The sequence below is a fragment of the Pseudorasbora parva genome, chromosome 21, assembly GCF_024679245.1.
Source record: "Pseudorasbora parva isolate DD20220531a chromosome 21, ASM2467924v1, whole genome shotgun sequence".
In the NCBI taxonomy this organism is placed as follows: domain Eukaryota; kingdom Metazoa; phylum Chordata; class Actinopteri; order Cypriniformes; family Gobionidae; genus Pseudorasbora; species Pseudorasbora parva.
Window position 1 is genome coordinate 6,333,240 of NC_090192.1, and position 23,050 is coordinate 6,356,289.

At 37.4% G+C, this 23,050-nt stretch overlaps 1 protein-coding gene across 2 annotated transcripts; it reads left to right on the plus strand.

The window, feature by feature from the left end:
* Nucleotides 1–362: 362 nt before the first annotated feature.
* On the plus strand, nucleotides 363–20,621 carry kif22 (kinesin family member 22). Of its 2 annotated transcripts, none has more exons than XM_067430037.1 (13): nucleotides 363–522; nucleotides 759–945; nucleotides 5,840–5,967; nucleotides 6,122–6,276; nucleotides 6,498–6,707; nucleotides 9,535–9,928; nucleotides 10,008–10,128; nucleotides 12,180–12,300; nucleotides 12,556–12,739; nucleotides 17,909–17,997; nucleotides 18,707–18,928; nucleotides 19,043–19,102; nucleotides 20,338–20,621. In XM_067430037.1, exons 2-13 carry the CDS (start codon nucleotides 761–763, stop codon nucleotides 20,365–20,367), a joined length of 1,899 nt encoding a protein of 632 aa, XP_067286138.1. In that variant the 5' UTR covers nucleotides 363–522; nucleotides 759–760; the 3' UTR covers nucleotides 20,368–20,621. The 2 variants fall into 2 exon arrangements, with proteins under 2 accessions (XP_067286138.1, XP_067286139.1); XM_067430038.1 differs by having other exon boundaries at nucleotides 515–646.
* The last annotated feature ends 2,429 nt before the right edge of the window (nucleotides 20,622–23,050 follow it).

Consider the following 23,050-nt stretch of genomic DNA (forward strand, 5'->3'; position numbering starts at 1 on the left):
GTTTTATGTGCTGAAAATTTAAGTTTTAAGTAAATAGGTTTCAATTCTCTTCAGGGAAAAGAACAATGTAAATCAGAGGAGGCTATATGAAGGTAATGGCTGGTGTTAAGGAAGGTTAAATGCGTTAAGAAATGAGATCCCATTATTCCCTTGAAAATATTGTTATCGTTCCGTGCACTAGTGCACAACGATGTTTTATTTCTCATTTCCTGTTTTGGTGTTGCAATGCACTGCCGAGTGGTGGCAGTGTGACGAGTCTATTTCTTCCGTTAAATCTCTAAAGAAGAAGCTGTCTCATGGATTCGGCTGCGGTGATTGGTTAAAACAAGTTTAGGGGGCGGAGTCTTCATCTTTTGAAAGTAACCGTGCTTAGTCCGACACAGACGCCATTACAGTTGAGGAGTCTGCAGAGATGTCGTGGTTCACTGAAAGAAAATAATTTCGCAAAACATCTTTGCTGTGCCAAAAACCGGGTTATATAAACTACATAAGACCTGGTTTAACAGGTACACAAGTCGATAGGTAAGTTTGATGTAGTTTATAGGTAGTGTTTGTGTGTGTTTTGTTTTTGAACGGGGTAACTTGCGCGTCAGCAGCCGGATAAAGTTGATAAACATTAAGAAAACTGAACTCTTTCCATCTAATGGTAATGTGTCTACAACTTTTTTTATTACTTTAATATCGATGCTGCGTTTAAAAGCATTTGTCGGTGGATACCAGGAAGTGTGTTTGATCGTGAGTGTGTTGCGTGATCTCAGATATGGCACAGCGAGTTGCTGTGAATGAAGGATCCAGGCGGACCTCCAGAGTTCGTGTGGCGGTTCGGCTGAGACCATACATGGACAAGCAGGATGATAAGGGAGAGGGGCCTTGTGTCAGGGGCCTGGGGCCACAGAAGCTCGAGATCATCAACTGGAGGAACGCCACTGAGACCCTTCAATACCAGTCAGTTTTGGTTCAGTTTGCAGTTTTCTTATTCCTCTAATTCTGTCTTCTTTATCAAGCACTTTTGCAGGTCATGGCCTCAGTGCAGTAGGTCATGATTTGGTAGCTGGTGCTGATATCAAACTTCTCTTTTTAAGAAAATCCACTGGCTCTCTGTGTGCCTGTATGGATTTATCAGGGAGAGAAACACTCATTTATACTTGTGAAAAGGTTTTAATGTTTACTTGATTCTTTGTTACAGGAAACTTGATTTAATTAGTGTATTTCCACAAAATAATACAATACAACAATGATAATCATACATGATTTGCTAATTTACTTTATAATTCATTTGCAAGGGCATTTTAACCATTATTAGAGCATATTTAAAATTTAATGAACAAATTTGAATATGGTCCAGGGCTGGTCATTTTTTATAGACATGGTTCATTTTTTCCAACAGCATTGTTGGTTGTTTTTGAAGCTAACATGAGAGCTTTTTTTAATTGAAACATTGTATATTTCTGTAGGCTTTTCTTTTAAGAAAATGGGTTGGTTCACCCAAAAATGAGAATTCTTTCATTAATCACATTCATGTCATTTCAAACCCATAAGTCTTTCATTCATCTTTAAAATGCAAATTAAGATTTTTTTTTTTATTAAACGAGATCTCTCCCTCTATTTAAAAGTCTATTCACCCAAAACTCTAGCGATTCAAATTTTCTCAAAGAGGTTGTAAAATAAATCCATATGAATCAAGTGGTTTAATCTGAGTCTTCTAAAATACACAGTCGCGTTTATTTAATTTAGGCTTTTATTCACATCAACATTGTTCAGCAAACATGCATGGACTTAAAAGGATTAGTTCATTTTTAAATAAACTTTTACAGATAATTTACTTCCAAGATGTCAATGTCTGTCTTTCAGTTCATATAATGGACTTCAGTGGGCACCAAACGGTTCAAGGTCCAAGGTCAGGGGGCACCGTGTCGGAAGTGATGAGAGGGATTGCTATGTTAATCTAACTAAATCGGCCACCGTAGGAGTTAAAGCGAAATTGGAACTGAAACTGATATTCACTGGATGGTCATATCGATAATTATTCCCATAAATGTCAAATATACATTTATTTCAAATTCAAAGGCAGTTTTTGCTCCTGGGTAAAAGTGGTAGAAACCAGATGTTAATTGTGGTTTTAAGCTACTCATTTTCAAAATATGACAAACATTTCACGTTTTTGAATTACTTACTTTTCCAATTATTTTTCCTTAAATTATATATTTTAATAGAACATATAATGTATTAGTTTCTGCATGTGCTAAGGGTGATTTTGTTTCTAGTCATGACGTGTTTGTGTTGCCTGATATGTCTTCGGCACAGTTTGCGGTGCAGGCTGCAGTATTAATAATATAATAATAAGTGATAGATTTTATTTGTATTGCACTTTACATTTGAAACCAATCTCAAAGTACTACAGTTAAGGTCATTAAAAAAATATGCACACTTGACAGTAGTAGCTTGAGTTAGGAGGATGTAAATGTATGTTCATTTAACAAAACCATGGACATCTGTAAAAATTGGAAAAACCTCATTTCTATATGGTAAAATGTAAAGTTCATATATCAGGTCTTCCATAGTTTCATACATTTAGATTATGATAACCATTGTTAACCATAGCTCTTCACTACCATAGTAAAATGTATCTATATGGTATTTGTATGAAAAACAGTAGCCTAAAAACATTTAGTATATATGTGCAAATTCTATAGCTAAACAAAAAATACTGTAATATTCCATTACTCCTTTAATACATGTCTACATTAATAATATAATACAATTCTATATGAATATTCCACATTTCTGCCACAGTACCATGGTGAAGTTAGTGTCAACAAAGTAAATCTATGGTAAATTATGGAGATTTGTAGATCGAAAATCCTTCGGACTGTATCATTGCTCACTGTGTTTAGTGTTTGTCAGGGCTGTTTTGTCTAAATTAAAAGTAGTTTAAATCACAGACACTTGTTTTGCTGAATTCACACTAGGGCTGGGCGATATGACGATATTATCATATATCGACGATGTCTAGCAAATATGTCGATATCGATAACAGTCAGTGTTATCAGACGATAATCGACATCATAAAAATGACGACTGATAAACTCACAGAACATTGCGTTGCCAAATACATTATAAATAGTAGTTACCATACACTCACCTTTTTAGTGTTTTTGATGCATAACTACAGTAGCCTATATGTGTTAAAGCAAAACATTGAATTATGGATAAGACGTTGGTTGTGTTTTCATTATACACGCGCAAAGAGAAGCACATTGGCTTGGCTAAATGTTTTAAAACGCTCTAAAAATATTATTGCCTATTAGGCTAAATTATAAATATAATAGCCTATTAATAATACAAACATTAATCAAACATGGAAACCTGGAAAACATTTAAAATAGCCTACTTACGCTAAAAATAAAACGAAAGAGAAACCTTTGGGGGGAAAAATAGCTCAACGGGAAAAAAAATAGCTCAACCTTAAACGGTTGAAAATGTCTATAAAAGCTAACCATAGGCCTGTATTTTAAATACTATAAAATAAAGGTGTCAGAATAAAATTATTATAATATAAAAAAATGAAAGAAAAATATATTAAAGTGAAGTAAAAATGCGCGTTAAACTCACAGCTCGTGCAGTGAAGGAGCGCAGTTCTGAACAGAAACGCATGAGCTGCTCGCGTCAACACTGCACTTTGCTTAATTACATATTTTCGTTTCGAATGCTTCGTTTAAAAGTGGACATTTTAAGCTTTCTATGCGCATATGTCTGTGAGGCAAGTAGCCTGCTGCGTTTCGGTTTATTTATGAGACACGCGCTCAAGTTCATTAGAAATTAAAGCGATCACTCCCGCGACACGATTCATGTCTTCCATTTCCATATTATTTATTAAACCCAGGCAATTGGCCAAAGAAACCTTTATTAAAATTAAGATACAATTTAAACTAAACGAAAGAATGCTTTCTACAAAACAAAACTTAATATTAAACTAAATATAGCTAACCACCAAAATCATTTCTGACTCACTCGCATCTTTGCACTCATCATAATCAGATGAAATGTAAAAATACTATTATAATAGGCCTATTCAAACATAATATGCAAAAAGAAAGAAGACAAACATTGTTTAATGGCTACAACAAAGTGAGCTACAGATAAATGTCTGAGCTGGATTTAATTATTTTACAGGTGAGCGGTTCATGAGCGCGCGCCTGCGGATTATTGAGCTGAGTCAAGCCAAGTCAGTTTATTTATTATATAGTTCTTTTACAATGACGATTGTTTCAAAGCAGCTTCACAGTGTTAAACAGGACAATATTGCAGCAAAATTTGATTTCCAGTCGTTCTGGGAAAACAGTGATGTTATCAGCTTATTTCGTTAATTTTAGTTTTAACATGAGTCACACCGGTCCGCTTCGCTCATTACAGGCTCGTTCTCATAATTACAGTTAATGTGCCGGGCCGGGCAAGGCTCGGACACAACGAGCACAAGCTCGGGCTTGATCTTTTAGGGTCGGGCTTGATTTTTTGAGCACGATCTAAGCTCTAATTGACATTTACAGTGACATTGCTGCTCGACCATATATCCGTCGTCTTTGAGAAGCGGCTGCAGAGCGGGGCTCAAAGGAGACCGCTAATGCTGGGTAGTGTACGTGGATATGGCTGCGGAGATTAGTGGTTCACTTTCTTTCTTTTTTTTCTTCTTCTTTTTTTTTGCAAAGCCTGCAGATAGCTTCTGTTGAATCCACTGGTTCACCATTTGCATTTGGTACTTTAAATCCATAATACTGCCAAATTACTGATGTACATCTTTTCTTGGATATTAAGCGTTGTCCTCCATTTTATGCCTGGAAAATTTTGTGGCCCGCAGGGGAGTGGGCGGGATCAGTGCGGAGTAGATGATATTATCGGATATCGCGATATTTTTGAAGGCGATTATCGCCCCCCAAAAATTAACATATCGCCCAGCCCTAATTCACACGCTTTGTACTTCTTTGTAGAGCGTGTACTTTGACGTGCAAGCTAAAATCTGCTTGCTGACTGGCTGTTGTCGTGTTTATTTGTGTCGTGTGATTAGTTGTTATATTAATCCATATCGAGTAAAAATGTCAAGAGCTTCTCATCGTTATCTAATTAAATTTTATCATGATTCGATAATCGTTTATCGACCCAGCCCAACTTCAAAGGGCTTTAAAGGAAACCAGGTGCCGAATAAGGGTCTTGTCTAGCGAAACAATCGGTCGTTTAAAAAAAAGTTTTATAAGCACAGATGCTCGCCTTGCACTGTTCTGTGATGCACATTCGTCACGTAATACGCAATTACGCTGAAAAGGTCACGTTTAACGTAGGCATAAGTACCGAGTCAGTGTTTGTAAAAAAAAAACGTTTTAAACGATAAACTGACAGACATTTGATTGTGTATATGGTTCTCCTTCTGCACATATGTAAACACTGACTCCTTCGTCCGTACTTCTGCCTTCGTCAAGCGTGACCTTTTCAACATAATGAAAATTACAAACCACAGCTTTTAGTTTGTTAATTTAGTTTTTATACGTGTTCTCTAGGTTTACTGTGTTTTACATAATTCTTTTGTAGTAGTATTGGTGTTGTACTAAAATAAACATCATCAGGTATGTACCTTACTACTTCTTACTGCTGATTTCTGGTGGTTTAGAGGACAATTATACCGAGTTACCCTCTGTCATTTCACACAATAGTAAAACTAGTGAAAGTTTAAACAAGGTGTTACGGGTTTGGATCAACATGGTCAAATTTGCATCAAAAATGGTCAAATTACCAGTAACAAATGTTAAATGATGCCATTGTGTTTTCTGAATTGTATGTTGGATTGCAGGTTTGATGTGTTTCATGGTGAAGAGACCACACAGCAGGAGGTGTTTCTGACCTCTGTCAAGCCCACCCTCCCCCACATCCTTAATGGCCAGAATGCCAGTGTCTTTGCCTATGGACCCACTGGAGCAGGTATCATTCCTGCCTTCATCTCCTGTGCAGTTCATTTGCCTTTATGGATTTGCTCAGCTATGTGTATGATGTGATTTCTGATTGAGATTTTCATGATGTGCCATTTTGTAGACATTTCTCACTCTAACAGGACATTTCTTCTTCCTCCCTTCAGGAAAGACCCACACCATGCTTGGCAGTCAAGAGCAGCCGGGGATTATTCCCAGAGCTGTGAGGGAGGTCTTCAATCTGGTTGGAGCTAAGGAAAAGGAGCAGGATGGTTGGGAATACTCGGTTGGGATGTCTTACTTAGAGATCTACAATGAAAAGGTATTCTATTGTTTTATTTTTCAATATTTTATTAGGGCTGTTGCGTATCCTCAATTAAATCTGCCGTAGTAAAATTGATAATGTCCTGGAAAAGAGTGGGAACCCTGGTTTAATTTATCCTTGCTGAGCTAATGTATTAATTAAAAAAATTAGTAAAATGTTTGCAAACTTAATTATTTCCCCATGCTGCTCTGGAATATTGATTGGCTTTGTGTCTGTAGGTGCTGGACCTGTTGTCCCCAGGTTCCCAGGACCTGCCCATCCGTGAAGACAAGGACAGAAACATCCTCATTCCCGGGCTAACGCACACGCCCCTCTCGTCCTTTGCCGATTTTGACACTCATTTCATCCCTGCGAGTCTAAACCGCACCACAGCCTCTACTAAACTCAACCAGCGCTCCAGCCGCAGTCACGCTATCCTGCTCATAAAGGTCTGAACATTTCTCTTCATTCTAGTTCTCCAATAGCACTTAAGCAGGTCCTGGTCTCTGTGTGGTAGACCTTGGCTTGGTAGCGGTGCTGAAATTAAATCTCTACCCCAAACAAAACCACTGACTTTTACTGTGTCAGTACTGGCTGTATTTGGGAGAGAACACTTATGTTAGTATTCTAAAGCCCTATGATATCTGCAATGTTGAAAAAACACACACTCATGATTAGGGCTGGGCGATATGACGAAATATATCGTCTGGACGATAGAAAATGTCTATCGTTTTATATAAGGCTCTATCGCTTACGCCACGATAAGGCGTTTATGGCAGAATTTTACGTCAAGATGCACCTCACGCCACGGCATGCCCATGCAATACATAAACGCGCTCCCTCTGTCTGTCTCTCTCTCGCTCTCGCTCTCTCACTCACACACACACACACACGCTGCAGCCTCCCTTCCACTCACGTCACTTTTTTAAAATCCCCCACAGCGCGAAACACGAGTCCCGCAAACGCGCCGCAGAGGAGCTTGTTTGTAATCAGAGGACAAATGGCTCCTTAGTTTCGAAATGGTTTGGGTACAAGGTGATCGCGTTGAAAATAAAGGCGTTTGTCCAGCCTTAGAAGCTCATTTGAATCATTGCCGCGGCTCATTTAAGAAAATGACAGCTCCGAAGAGACGCCGCTTTAGTTTGAGGTAGTGCTAACAATAATAAAGAAAGACGATCAACACCTTATGTGTTACCACTGAAATGAAGATGTAATATATTTCCAAATGTAAGCCCATCTTAAGCGAAATGCACGCTTCATACTGTCGTCTGCTCTGGCTCTAACCTCCAGTGTTTACTTTTTGCAAACCTTGTGAGCGCGCAAACTCAAACGCTGTGACCTCGCGCCAAATGTTTTTATTGGTTTATTAAGTACAAACAGGCGAGTTATGAAAAATTGAGTGCGAGGGATATGTTCAATCACACAAAAAGATTTTGGAATGAGACGGCCAACTGTAGTAGCGTTTAGTCCACAGTCTATAATAGCCTAATTTAGAGATCACTTTTTTTATTTATTTTAACCGACAACTTTGATCGGTTAACGTTGATACGGTCAGCCATCGGTCAAACGTTCATCGGTAAACATCCCTAGGCAGGTGTTAACTTTACTAACAGTCTTGCTTTAAAAAAAGGTTCTAAATAAAATAAAAATGTAGTCCATACTACCTTTATTTGTTTTGTATATCATTTCAAACTGCATTTCCACATTGCAATTTTGTATAGACTATTCATAAACTGAATTAATAGAAAGGTTGCTATATCGTTATGTATATCGTTATCGGGATATCAAATGAGCTATATCGGGATATGAAATTTTGGCCATATCGCCCAGCCCTACTCATGATTAGAAATGGAATTTACTGTATAATGCAAAATGTCACAGAATTTGGCAAAGTTTTAGATAAATCAAAAGTAGGACTGGGGCCAAAAAAAAAACTACTCTTTATTGTCAGAACATGATAAAGGTGTCATATTTCCCAAATTCATTACATGTTTCCTTAACTAAATGTCTTAATATAATTAATTTATTTTTAGTCCGGTTTGGGGTGTAACATTACTCTCTACTCTTACTAGTTTTCGAGTGAGTGTTTGGTACGGTTCGGTATTTGCTATGTTCAGCGGGAAAAAAGACTACTGTGAAATAAAAAAGAACAAATAATCTAAATAAAACAGCACAAATGAATACAATAGAGCAAAAATACTAATAAAAAATTATTTTCAGTTTGGTGTAACAGCTTACAGGTACAGAAATTGAATGAAGTAGTCAAATAAATTTGCATATTTCAGTGTATAAATTAAAGATTAAGCCTTAGTTACAAAAGCTATTAAATCAAGAGTGATTTCCTTTTCTTTTGTTGTTTGAATAACATTAAAAACTGACAGCAGTAAGGCTGTGTCCACCAAAGCGTTTTTAGCCAGCTGGAAACTGTCTTTTTTCTTCCGGTAAGACTCTTGTACAGAAAGTCTGCGGAAGTGTTACTAATTTCACACGTATTTTGTTTCTGTATTGATTCTGTATCTGCAATTTTATATAATGTAATGTATTTGCTCTGGATCTTGTTTTAAATCATTTTGTTCTGTTATTATTGCTTGTTGTCATCTGTTCACGACATGCAGAATGTGGCTTCAACTCTCGGCAACCAGTAAAAAACGCTGAGCGTTCAGCGCTTGAGCTTGAAATACTCGCTCAGCGCCTCGTTGCGCTCCAGGCGTTCTAAAAATGCGGCGCTCCCATTGAAAACAATTTAAAAACGCCAGACAGCTGCGTGAAAAAATGTTTTGGTGGACACACGATCTAAGGGCTGCTGTCACTTTAAGACAATGCATGGATTCAAAATACTGATACTGTACACACGTCTTGTCTGTCTTGACTGTACAAGTTCACTTAAGACATAACGGCTAGGATACTCAAGACGTGCATGTTGAGAATTTTAGTGTCAAAATCTTTATCTTCTAAGAAATTAAAGCAATTATTCAATTTACATTTGAAGGGATTAATTTTTGTGCATTCAACTGATTATCACTGTTTTTGTTAATGAATTTGAATTATAAAATGTAACTGACAATAGACTTTCTGGAAGGAAAAAAAGAGAGAAAAAAGGCCACTGTTATTAAAATTAAGAATTTAATAATTAATTATTTGTAATTGTCATATATTTTACATTAAATTAAATGGAATGCAGATAAAGAAAATAAAGCTGGTTTCATAGGGCCCTGTAAAGCTTACCAACCCTCTGGAAAAGATTAATAAGCCACATGAATGCATGTTTGCTCTCAGGTAGTAAAGTCACAGCGTGGGCCGCCCCACAGACAACAAACAGGAAAGCTGTATTTGGTTGACCTGGCTGGATCAGAGGACAACCGACGCACAGGAAACCAGGGCATTCGTCTGAAAGAGAGTGGAGCCATCAATCTGTCACTCTTCACTCTGAGTAAAGTGGTGGACGCTCTAAACGCAGGGGCGGGAGGTCGCGTGCCCTACAGGGACAGTAAACTCACCCGTCTGCTGCAGGACTCTCTGGGTGGTTCCGCCCATTCTGTCATGATCACCAACATTGCACCGGAGTACACATACTACTTTGACACCTTCTCAGCCCTTAACTTTGCCGCCAAGTCTAAGCAAATTGTCAATCGACCCTTTGTCAGGGAAACGCTTTTGGCACCTACAATTGGTAAGCAGTGCAGTTTACTTTTCTTTTTCTTTATAGATGAGTGGTGTATGTTGTAATTATAATAATTGGTATAATATAGCTCCTGGAAAGAGATCCAGAGAGGAACAGGAAGCTGGAGGTTCTTGTGAGCCACAGAACAAGAAGTCTAAGGAGGTGAAGAAAGCTGAACAGTCTCCGTCGTCGTCAGCACATCCGCATGGGTAAGAGCACGAGTTCTGCTGAACTGGTTTATTGTATGAGCGCTTAAGCAGGTCTTGGCTTTGTCCGGTAGGCCACGATTTGGTAGCTGGTGCTCAAAGTAAGACTCCCTATAGCGAAAACCACAGGCTAAATGTGCCTCGTTGGATATTCTTTGGGAGGACATTTTTACTTTTTTTGCTGGGTGATCTCTATTTATTTGAAATGGCTTAAATTAAAATCTTATTTTGCCTAGGGTTTTCCCACACTGGGATTTGTGACAATAGTTCACCCAAAAATTTAAATGCTATAATTTGGTGTGCATTTTTATTTTATTTGTTGAAGCTCCAAAAAGCGCATCCATCCATCATTAAAGTACTCCATATGTCTCCAATAAGGCCTTCTGAAGTGAAGTGTTGTGTTTCTGTAAGAATTTTTTTTTTAACTTTATGAACTGTAAACACTGGCTTCCAGCAATCTCCGTACACATTCGCAAGAGTCGAGTTCAGGCAGAAGGCTGACCTCTGTCCCGACCTAACTCCCCTTAAATAGAAATAAGGGCTGGGTTTAAAAAAAAAAAAAAGAAGTGGTTTCTTGATTTTAATTGATTCTCATTTTTGCGAACTGATATCAAATTAAATCCCAAGAATTGATTAGTCATCCTGTTTTCAGTGTATAAATGAAAGAACATTATAGCGCCCCTCCCATCAAATAAATCACAATAATCTTTGTTGCTATTGATATGAAACCGTCTCCGATTTCAAATGGTCTGTTTTATTACAAAATAAAAAAATACTACTGTGGCGCGAGATCGCTCTGGAACAGTTCAGTTCAAGAGAGCAGCGTGTAACTCGTCTGCTTTAATACCAGTTACAGCGCAAAATAAACACGAATGAGCATCTGAAAGTGTGTTAAAAGAGAGAGTACAACTTACCGAAATCTGCATCGTCACATAGAATCGCTCCGTTTCAGCTATGGAAAGATGTCAGTAAAACAGCTAGTGAACAAGTGTCATAACGTCACATTTACCTCAGAAAAACAGGGTCCATAAACTCGTTAGTCAGCTAGAAAAATTCACTCGAGGGTAACATTTTGCTAAATTTATGCACAATATTACATGATTGAATAAACATGCATGCATGAAACTCTGGCAAGTTTATTGAAAGCCACTATTTAAAAATTTTTATATAAAAAACAAATTGGAGCAGAAATATGATTATGTAATTCTAAAGTTAATATTATAGATTTTATTTAAAAAAATCCCTGAGTGTATGCATATCAGTACATTTTTATCTTCAATATTATAGTAGGCGAATTTACAGCATTAGTTCAGAGATTTGTTTTCCTTGAGAAAATTTGCCATGTATTGTACCTGATATATATCCAAAATAATCAATATAAAATCGAATTGCGAAATTTGTATCTACCCAGCCCTTATACAAATCCTCCAATATTTCTTTAAAAGGTCTCGTTTTAGACTTCTAATGTGTACCCAGAGTTTAGATTGGCTCTCCTGTGCTTCCACGTTTGTCAATTCTCACCTAAGCTTACGCTACACCTATGTCAGGTGTTACAAAACTGTTAGGGGTTAACAGGTCAGAGGTCACCCTTCCACCAGATCTCGACTATCTCATGAATGTGCTAATCATAACTTGAAAATTAATTAATTTTAAAATAAATGCTTACGACTTACATTTCATTTGTTAACTTGTATGTAATGTGACCATTAAAACTGCACTAGTTAATGTGGTGTAAAATTGAAGTTGACTTCAATTAAATGGTGTTCTTTTGAACTTTCTATTTATTAAAGAATCCTGAAATGTTTTTGCTGAAACCTTTACATTCAAGCATCAAAAATAGTTTTTAATGTTGATCGTTTCTTGAGCATTAAATAATCATAGAAGAATGAATTAATGTGGCACTGAAGTGAAGACTGAAGTAATGATGCTGAATTTAGCTTGATTTAGTTTTGTTTTTTCATAGTGATTTATGTAAAATCATTAAGCGTATAATAAACAGGAATCTGCTGCTCTCTGGCTGGTGTAGATGTGCTATAAATCTCAATGTCTTTCAGTTCACCAGATTCATCAGTTCTGGAGAGACTCCTGGCCCTGGAGAAGATGATGATGGGCTCAGCTGAGAGAGAGAGACTCGACCTGCTCAAAACTGTGGCACAGTCCCGTAAAGAAATTCAGGTATTGTACACATTCTTCCGAGATTTGGCATTCTCATCTGAATTTCAATGCATCAGAAGAGGGAGAATAAGCATCCGTGAGACATGCATCAGTTCTGTTTAGTTAATCCATCAAATTGGGCCAAATTACAAATTAGGCTGGATGACTAATACCAACTGCAAACTGTACAGGAGTCCACATGAAGCGTAACCTAGTTTTCAATTGGTTATGTGTGCTGCCAGTGGGTGACTCAAATATGTTCTGCTCTGCTCAAAGATGTTGAAGGAGAAACAGAAGGAGCTGGAAGACAATGCAAAGATGTTTAACAAGCAGAGTGAAGCCACTGGGAAAGAGTCCAAAGATGCCTTGCTCTTTAAGACAGATCTGCCCCCACTGCACAGAAAACAGTCTACAGCTGCCAAACCACGCAAACAGCAGGCCGTCGTCACGCCGCTACAGGGTAAGATGTGGCTGACTTCATCCTTAAGCCCCGTTTCCACCGCAGGAACTTTACCCAGGAATCAGGAACTTTGGGTGGTACTTTGTGTGTTTAGACCGCAGGAACCAGGGTCTAAATGAAGTTCCGGGTAAATATTTCCCCCTCCAAACGGCCCTGCTCACGAGGTAGTACTTTTTCAAAGTTCAGGAACTTTCGAGGGCGGGACTTGGGCGCTGAACATGCTGATTGGTTTAGATCAAGCAGCATTTTATTTCAACGGGCATTTTTAAAAGTCTTGCAAGGTTCAGTCTCGTTCAGTAAATATCAGTCTTACTCTCTTTCTGATGGCGCACGTTTGTCTCAGCCATCTCACGTGCAATGTCCGTAATAGCTGATAATAATATACATTGTCATTTTAAATCTAGCTTTACAAGCTTTCTGAATATGCTGCATGCTGCTGAATCTGCATATTAGTACTCTTTTCTGTCGTTGTTAATTACCTTAGTAAACCTATACATAACCAGCAAAAGCAGCACAGCTTGAATCTCTTCCATACTCGTTATTAATTTTTTTTCACCATGTAAACGACCTGACCGATTACTTTTAAGTGTGCGTCCTTACATGACGTGACAGCGCGCGCCGCGCTCATGTTGACAAGAGAGGAAAGTTAATTTTTCGGAGGGGTAAACATTTTATTTCGTAAGTTATGAAGATTATGTTGGAATAATGACACAGCGTATATTGTCCCAGGCAGTTTTTACTTTAACTGCGCCTGACAGAACTTTTTTTTTTTTTTCTGAGATGATTATTACACTTTACAACAAATAAATAGCTTATATAATACTGTATTAGTCCTGGTGGCTGTTAAGAGTTGCTATGGCTACAGTAAACACACTCCAGCTGCTGGAGAAAACAGCGTTGACATTTTTGATGCGGCAGACAAACTGCATGTGACAAAATGATTGCAATTGAAAGTCATCACATGTAAACACCAGATCGGTTTAGATAACGTCTCATGTAAATAGTCCATCTTTCAATCGGTACACACAAAAATGATTACTGCAGTAAGACATGTCCTTCACTGACTTGGAGGAACAGTCGTGCGCAGTCCTACATCACCGGACTAATCTGCCTAATCTTCTCGGAACTTTAGATCGCGGTCGAAACGCAGACAGTTGCAGGTCTGGGGGGAAGAATTGTTCCTGTAAAAAAAGTTCCTGGTACAAATTGTTCCGGGTAATTTTGGTGGAAATGGGGCTTTATATACTCCTGGGATCCTCTATGCATGAGTACCCAGTATTGATTTCAAGATGTTTCATGACCCTTGAAAGATGTTTCCCTGGTATTTCCCCTCTGCCTGTTCATTTATTTGTTAGCATGCAGTATGTTTCTATGTTGCTGTGGTTGCTTCACTCTTCAGAGCTCAAAGCTCTTCCGCTCTGTCCCCTCTCTCATCCTGCTACTGTCAGCTTTTGTGGTTCCGATGGGCTATATTTTTTTAATCTTAAAGCCCCAATATAATCTCAGTGAAGTGCTTTTTTGTTCTCTGCTCAGGGGTAGAATATGTGAAATACATTTGCAGTAGTATACCGTTAGGGAACATCCCAAAGCTGTCCACACTGATGAGATGAATATGTAAATGTGCTGCACGCTTTCCCCTCAATAACAAAAAACGACAGCGTTGTGAAAGCGGATAGAAGTGAAGAAATCTGATCATAGTGATATGGATGTTTGCACACCTTTGCTGCGTTCCAGTTTGTTTTTATGCCCTTAACTTGCTAACTTCCCTCCGTCTCGTTCACTCGAATGCATTGCATGAGTGCCCACTACTGGCTGAACATTTGCGATGGACTGAACTGGAACGTCCTAAGCACTTGATCCACTATGGAGTTGATTTTATTAATTTTTTTCCTTTACGATATTGTTTAATGCAGCAATTTTTTATGTATATAGGTTTGTTTGGGATGTTTAAAAAAGAAAAGAAAAAAAAGTCGTGTTGCATTGTGGTATATGAAGCTGTCTGAAGTGTACATATGAAGTAGACTCACTCCCTCTGTCAAAATAGAGGGGAGCGAGGGTCGGTCCATATAAACTTCCCTCATCCCCTTTACACAACAATAGTTTAGGTGGCCTAAGAAATGGTTTTCAAAGTACAAGGTTTTGAAAATAATACCATTATCATCTGAATCATGCAAATGCTTATTACGTGTTTAGTCTAAAGGCATGTGTGTTTGAATGCGTATGTGCACAGGCAAGATTTCCATAGCAAAGCAGCGAGAGCCACACCTTCCTATTATATAATCAGCGTGAGCCAATGGTATGAGCCACAGTTCGAGTTGGGGATGGGCATTATTAATCAACGATCGATAATTGATCGTTAAGTTTTGCGTCGTTAACGTTAATGTATCGATTAATCTAATGCTTTTTTTTATTATCTAATGCAGTTGCGTTGCCCAGTGAGTCTTGAAGCAATTGAATGAATTTCACTGTGTGGCAGCAATTAAACATTTTACCACCAGGGTGCAATATTTGACACCATACTCGGTTATCTGTGATCTTCCGTTTTGATTTCGAAAAATGAAGAGGTAATTGCGAAGTGTGGCATGGGACCATCATTTTGATTTAAGAAACGAAATGGTTCACTGCAAACATTAACATGTTGTGTATTACAACATGACTCAAATGATCTACCACAAAGTGCATCCGTCCCTGGGTAATGTTGGTGGCAGATCATCCTGCTGGAAAAGTTTGCGCGGAAGTAAATTGTGCATTTCCGTAACATCAGTCCCCTCAGAACGGGTGTTTTCGTGAGCATCTCTGCTGCATACCGGTTTTTATTTCGGCTCCCATGTTATAGCTTGCACACTGCCTGCATGACGTCTTTTTTTCACGCGACACGCAAGCGTGTTGGAAGCGTGTCCAAGCAAAATAGAATAGGAAAAGATGTTTAGATGTCATTTTGACATGAATGCACATTAATTAAAAGACATTTTGATATTTGAAAGTCTGTTAACATATGCAGATATATGCATAATTGTAATAAATCAATTTAAAAACATTTAGTTTGAAATTTTGCTCCTGTTACAGAAGGAAATATTCGGTAGCATATCAATGTCTTTGTTGTTTCAGTAGGCTATATATTTATGTTTAACATAAAGTATAGGCATTCCCTGTCTAAAACATAAAAACAGACAAGCAACCGAAACGCATATGCTCGCGCACATATGTTCGGTTTGCCTAACTGAACGTAGTTAGGTGCCTAACTGTGCATCTCTGTGCCTAACTGTGCCAAAAGTTGATCTTGTAATAAAGGTCTCATCGAGGAAAAACGTGCTTAAAGATAAGTGAACATTGCAAGTAAATTGTTTTAGGCTATTAATTTCGTTCTGATGGATAAAGTAAAACGGCATTCTGTAAACTCAGAATAAGCAGTGATTTCTCATTGTAAATAACATTAGGGCATTTTTACAATGGCAGTTTAGTTTGGAACGGTGCCGTTTCGCATAAAATTGCTTAAATGTGAAAGATAAGGCACACCGGGGGACCGAACCTGAAACTACCTGAAGGAAGAGGTCTGAGTTCAGTTTAGGCATTTGCCGGTATAAAAGTATTTTGTGATTAATTGCTGAAACTTTTATCGTGGTATACGGTATTATCATGATATTTAAATAAGTTGCGAAAAAAGTGTTGTCATAGAACATGTTTCTAAACTTTATTATAACAAAAAGAGCCAAACATTTAAATACAATAAACGGTTTGTACGGTCATGGAATTTTAAAATGGCAATTTCCAGGCCTGGAAAAACGAATAAACCGGAATGTTTTGGAAAAGTCATGGAAATTTATTTCAAAATATGTATGTAATAGAAGATATGTTTAAGTGATAATATTGGTTAAACAAACTTTGTAAACATACTCGAGACTAGTACGGATCCGTTCCTTCGATCCACCCGACTGCTGCATTCTGTCAGATTTCCTGTTGCAGCGTTGAGCATTACAACCAATCACACTCGTTTCTGTCGAGCATCATGGCCAATCAGAAGCGTTCAGATTAGTCATCGCTGAAACCAAGCGTTGTGTTCAGCGTGCACGCAGTGTCTAAATTCTGACTGAAACTCAGAATAAAGTGCTACTGTAAAGCCTAGTCGAAGTCGATGCACATAGTGTTAATATTAGCCAGAAATTGCTGCAAAAATAGTGAAACTACTTAACCTGACGTGGTAGTACTCAATTCTAGTCAGAATGTGAGTCTGAAACCGCTCCATTGGGCTGTGATTATGGCGTGTTTCAACCGAACCAGGAAAGCCGTCAATTGGATAGACCTACAACCAATCAGAGCAACGAAGCAACATCAACAGAGCTCAACTGCACTGTTGCCAAGTCCGCGTTTTTTTTCCCCGCACGTTGTTTTCTATGCCCGCGGGTTGAAGCGACTATGTGATATATAGACCCATGAGTGTGAATTTTAGCAGGCAACCTTGCCAAAATAACACATTTTACCCCCCAAACGCCATTTTTTTTTACAGAGAACCCCCCGAGAAGCTATTATTTAGGGCTAGTAGTTGGTGGGTTTTGTTGTAAAAACTTGGCAACCCTGTCTGCACGCACACTGAAATAAACGATTTTTGCTGGTGTTGTAAAAAAATAAGAAATATGCATGAAAGTGAATGCAGTTACAAACAAGCTCTCAGTTTAGGATTTGAACAAATATAATCCAAGCCCCTTTGATGACGTGCATGATTACGTTACTGTTGATCATCTGTCCATCATCGTCTAAAGCCCGCCCTGATGATTTCATTGGTCCGAGCAGTTTCTGTTCGGAGATCATTACTCCTCTATGGAGCGAGGCCAGACCGAACTGCCCGACCTAAATATTTTGTGGGCGGGGCTAAGTTCGCCTTGCATCCAGGCTAGAAACTACTGCCTATCCTGCTTAATCCCATTCAACTGGATTGACAGCGCAGAGTTGTTTGGAACTATTGAGCGCTCTATGAACCACGTGACACCGTGGCGGCGAGATCAAAGAGTGTCACAACTCTATTTCTATGGCTCTGGCTTAAAGTATAAGTATGAATTGTCAGTTGATGTTTTTACAAACACATTTCCTTTAAAAAAAAAAAAAAAAAATCTAAACTCAAGTACAACCGTCATGGTATAAACCATGTTTAGTAAATAAGGACCTATTTCTCAGTCTCTCAGGTGCAGCCGTTACAGCAGTGTGCTGTGGTGTGTAAGCCCTCACAACTCTTGGATAAGAAGAAGAAACGTGTCCAGACTGAGGTCAGTGTGCAAAATTGTCCCTCATTTGTGCATATTAAAATTTACAACAATAATTAATGGTGTGCTAACCAGGAAATTGAGCCAGTACGATAAATATCTCAATGTAATTGGAGGATGCGGGTCCGAATGCCAGTATTTATTGTACCAAGACCACTTTTACCGTGTATTTTTAGAGCATTAAAGAGGGAGTTTACCCAAATAGTGTCTTAAAGACGTGAACGGACTAAGTGTAACCCTTTTTCAAAAAGTTGTCTCATTGTAGCCTAGGATCAGAGGAATCTTTTAGGATTTGCCAAATCATGGCCAAAATCGCAGTGTACACCCGGCTCGTTGTACACCGCAGTGTCGCACCTAAGATTTAAGTTTTATGTATTTTTAAAATGTAATTTAACATTTAATCTTCAATTTAATGTAGAAACAGTAAGCTGTTTTTAAAATATTTGATTAATGGCATTTTTTTTATGAAAGGCCAGTATTTTATTTTTAAAATATAACTTAATTCAACCTTAAACAACCTTCACATAAACCCATTATAATGTCATGTTTACCTGCCCTTCAATATTTCAGGCTATTGTCCCAGTACAGATTATTACTTTCCCTGTCAAAATGCACAAATGTATTGTTGTGTGGTTTGTTTGTTTGTTTTTTACTTGTTGAATGTCTTTTCTGAAGTAAACGTGACGTTATGCATACTTTTTTTTCCCTTAAGGTGGGTGAGGGTAAGGAAAATGGCGGTGTTGATCCACCCTCCGCTGAAGTGGTCAACTGGGAGTCCCATCTGGATTCAGCGTTACTGGAGCAGTCCAGGAAGAAAATCCTGCAGACGCTCAACTCCGGCTCTCTTAAGGAGCTCAAGAGCCTGCAGCTGATTGGAGACAAGAAAGCCAAACTGATCATGGGCTGGAGAGAGATTCATGGGGACTTCACACAGGTATAGTGCTGACCGATGAGGAGAGAGACCGCCTGTAGAGGTTGGGTCTTCACCTTCACCTGTGCATTCATAGAGATGCATTTCATAAATTTTCTTTATTTTTCTTGTTTGTAGTTGGAAGACCTGAAGAAAATCGAAGGCATTACAGTGAAACGCTTCTCCTCTTTCATAAAGGTATTTGGTTTGCAGCAGTAATATGGTTTAGGGCTGGGCATTGAACCTTCTGATTTTACGTTCCAATCGTGATTCAACAGATTTCATTTGCTCTCAGCTACAGTAAATAAATGATGCTGGTGGAAGAGTTGGCTCAGTGCACATTGTCCTATATGCTAAGTTTTATTGTTTCTCATGCACGCACAAAAAGTCTGTTTATTTCTTTTTTCAAAGATCTTTTTAGAGTCTTTGTAATATGGTGCTAAGAATATCCTAAGAAACCCAAAAAGAGCACCTTAAAGCTGCTGTCCATAACTTTTTTTTGTGTGTTCAAGATTAACAAAAATTATATAATGAGAATGTACAACATGAATCCATTTTCCAAACCGTGTTTTTGTCTTGCCCTGAATCATTATGGTACACTTATAATAAGTGTTTATAGTGGGACTATTTCAGGCCAGACTGGTAGGTACCGCTGCGGAGGAGAACAGTCCCTGCATGATCCGCCATAGAGAGAAGTAGCTCCGGCTGCAATGTTCTTCCGCAAGACGCATGCAGTTCTGTTTATTAACCACTAGAGTGCAAAAACGGACTGCAGCTTTAAATTCATTGTTGTTTGACAATCACTAAACCGCTGCCATTACTACTACTTGTATGATCAATTTATTTTCATTTACATTGATAATTTTCTATTATAGAAGTCTTAATGGGGCAATAGTCTGGAAATTCAAATGTTTTCATACTCTTCTCTCCTTTTTCCATTTTTTTTTTCCTTCTCCAAACTACGTAGGAACCCTGTTTTATGCTATAACTTTGTCACGGCAAATTAAATAGCATCAAAATGGTATTTACTGATTGTATTTCATGATAACATTAACACGGTTGGAAAACGGATATTGTTTCATATTAACAGTAAAAAGTAAAAAGATTTTATTAATTTTTTTTTAATGGAGGTGTGCTACAAATAATGTTAATGAAGTTTTGCTTTCGTATTCATTGACGAGCTGAGACTTTCATTACAGAAGTAAGAACAAAGCTTATTGCGATTTATCGGATGGGAGGCACGTTACAAACTAGACTAAAAGATTCTTGGGATTTAAGATTCGATATCCCTTCATCCAAACGAGAATGTATTCTAATTGAGAAATTGATGTTTTCAACCCAGCCCTACTATGGATTTTAATGTCTGAAAGGAAACTCAATTGAATGTGATTTAGGAAATGTACTTTGAGTCACACACTTCTTTCTCTCCACAGGCTAATATTCTCAGCAGTATGGGAAAGTGAAGCATTTGAGCCACGCGTGTCTGAAGAGGAGCGTTTGTGTTTTTACACCCATTTTACGCGTGTAACCTTTTGTACAGTTTTTTTTTAAGGTGTGTTAATACTTGACTGCTATTTTCCATGTTTTCTATCATTCCTGCATACTTGTGCATATTTTCCCTTTAGTATTTAACCTGTTTTTTTTTTTCCCTTTTCTTTTTTTAATGAACTTGCTTCATTTATTATGTGGTACTGAATAAATGGTGCCATCAAAGACACTCAGTGAGTTTTTTTTCCACATGACCGATGGCTGTAATACCTGAAATGATTTTTGTCAACTACTACATCATTGGTATTCTCAAGAAAACAAATCCTTTACCAGAGCTTTAGTTTTAAGATCAGCATGAGATTCTCCCCTCATTGACCAGCATGCCTGCAGTTTAGCTTTACAGTGTTGGTTGAAATTTTAGTTCTATGAAATAAAGTATATGTAGAAGACTGTATCAAAGCAGACCAGGGTTTATAATCGTAATATTCTGAAATTAGTATAAAGGCCTTTAATGATGTACAGGTTCATAATTCAAACGTATATCATTGTAGTAACTACAGTAAAATCTGAAGTAAAGCTTTATTTGAAGTTTTTGATTTGGTTTGGGATTTTTCTTCTCCCATTGCTGTAACAAGAGCTGAAGGAGAATCTATCATATTGTGCTGAACCATCTGATTTACACCCCTAAGAAATACAGTGCTATCAAACTAAACCGCAGGACAGATCCTCCAGGAGCTCTGGATCTATATTAATCCTAAATTTGGGCACTACACCCCAGTTTCACAGACAAGGTGTACAGTCGCAGACTAAAATGCATGTTTGAGCTGTTTTAACTAAAAGCAACATGCACTGAGATATCTTAAAATATGTCAGAGCCATTGTTTTGTCTCGAGATGCACACCAGTAAGGTTTTAGGCACGTTTGTAAAAGCTACTTCAATATCCTAATTGACCTACGGTCTAATCCTGGTTTAATCTAAGCCCTGTCTGTGAAATAAGGCCAATATTATTTTATAACTTAAACCTATTTCTGCAAAAAGTAACTTTCAGATTGGTTTGGTGTTTTCTCTAGTTTAATACGTTTTTAGCTAAGGCTTTCATGGCCACATACTCTTTTGAGGACTCTGGTGTATCCTTGACTTGTCATTCAGCATTTGCATTTTGAACTGAAAGCGAATGTAAATGCGTTGTTGGTGAGTGGATGTGTCTGCACATGTCCCTGCAGCAGCAGCCGATGAGATGAGGGCGTGCAGTCAGCACTGCTTATTCATTACTCAGAGATGCAATCCTTTAACCAGCTTGACATCCTTGCGGCAGACCCGACCGGCCAATCACAAATCTGCATGACACAAGGCCAGAGTGCATTCACTTTCATGTTTTTGTTGTTCATTGTAATGCTTGTAGCCCCTAATAAGAAAAGAGAATTACTATTTAGCATATGATTCCTGCTTCATCACATTAATGTAAAGCATTCGCATAAAGTCGATTATTTCAAGTAGACCTTTCGCTAATCTGTTTCTTTAAACTTAAAATGGTAGGGTTACATTTCCCTGCTATGTTCAAATATATTTAAAATCACAAAGTTATGTAAATTAACTGCATAATGTTAATATTTTTAGGAACTGCTTATGTTGATAACTAAAGTAAAATTTACAATTTAGTAAAAATATGGGAGAATACAGGTATTCTACTGTTCATAACGATTCTACGTGCTAATTTTAATTTACCAAACTGAACGAAACTAATAGCTTTAAAGTTTATCTCCAAAATAACCATTTTTGCTGTTTCACAGTAGTTACAAATATTGTGAAATATATTTACCATGGCAATAACTGTTGTATTGTAAAATATTGATTTATCTTTAAAAAGTATTGAAACGTATGAATTTATCACTGTAAAAAACAAGACACTCAAATACGGTCAGAACAGGGTAACGTTTTTTTACAGTTCATAATCAGTTCTTCAATGAGCTTTTTGGTCATTGGTGTTTTTCACTGTAAATATTTTTTTTAGCAATAAAAAAAAGTTTAGAATATTTAAAGTATTTTCCACTTAAAATATATATATATATTTTTTACAGTTTTGCACAGTATTTACAAATAACATGAAATATTTACATTGACAATAACTTTATAAATTGTATTCTACAATATTGATTTATTTTACAAATTATATTCAAATATATATAACTATGCATTTACATATTATTAGCAAAAAGTAGTACAGTAAAATATGGTGAGAACATATAGGATTACATGTATTTTTATAGTCTTGTCAGTTATTCAAGGACCTTTTACTGATTTTTCTGTAAATTAGTAATAAAAAAATCTACCCAAAGGACACTTTTTACTGTATTTCACAGTAGTTATAAATATTGTGAAATATATTTACCATGGCATTAACTGCTATTGTATTGTAAAGCATTGTTTTATTGAAAGTATTGAAATATATATGCATGTAAAATATGGTGATTTAACAGTTCATAAATGTGTTATCAGTTCTTCAAGGACCTTTACTGATTTTCACTGTAAATTATTTTTTACTTTTGGCCAAAAACTAAATTTATTACTATTTTTATAGAGGATAATTTGCACTGTATTTCACATTAGTTACAAATATCGTAAAATATATTTACCTTGGAAATGCGTATTTGTATTAA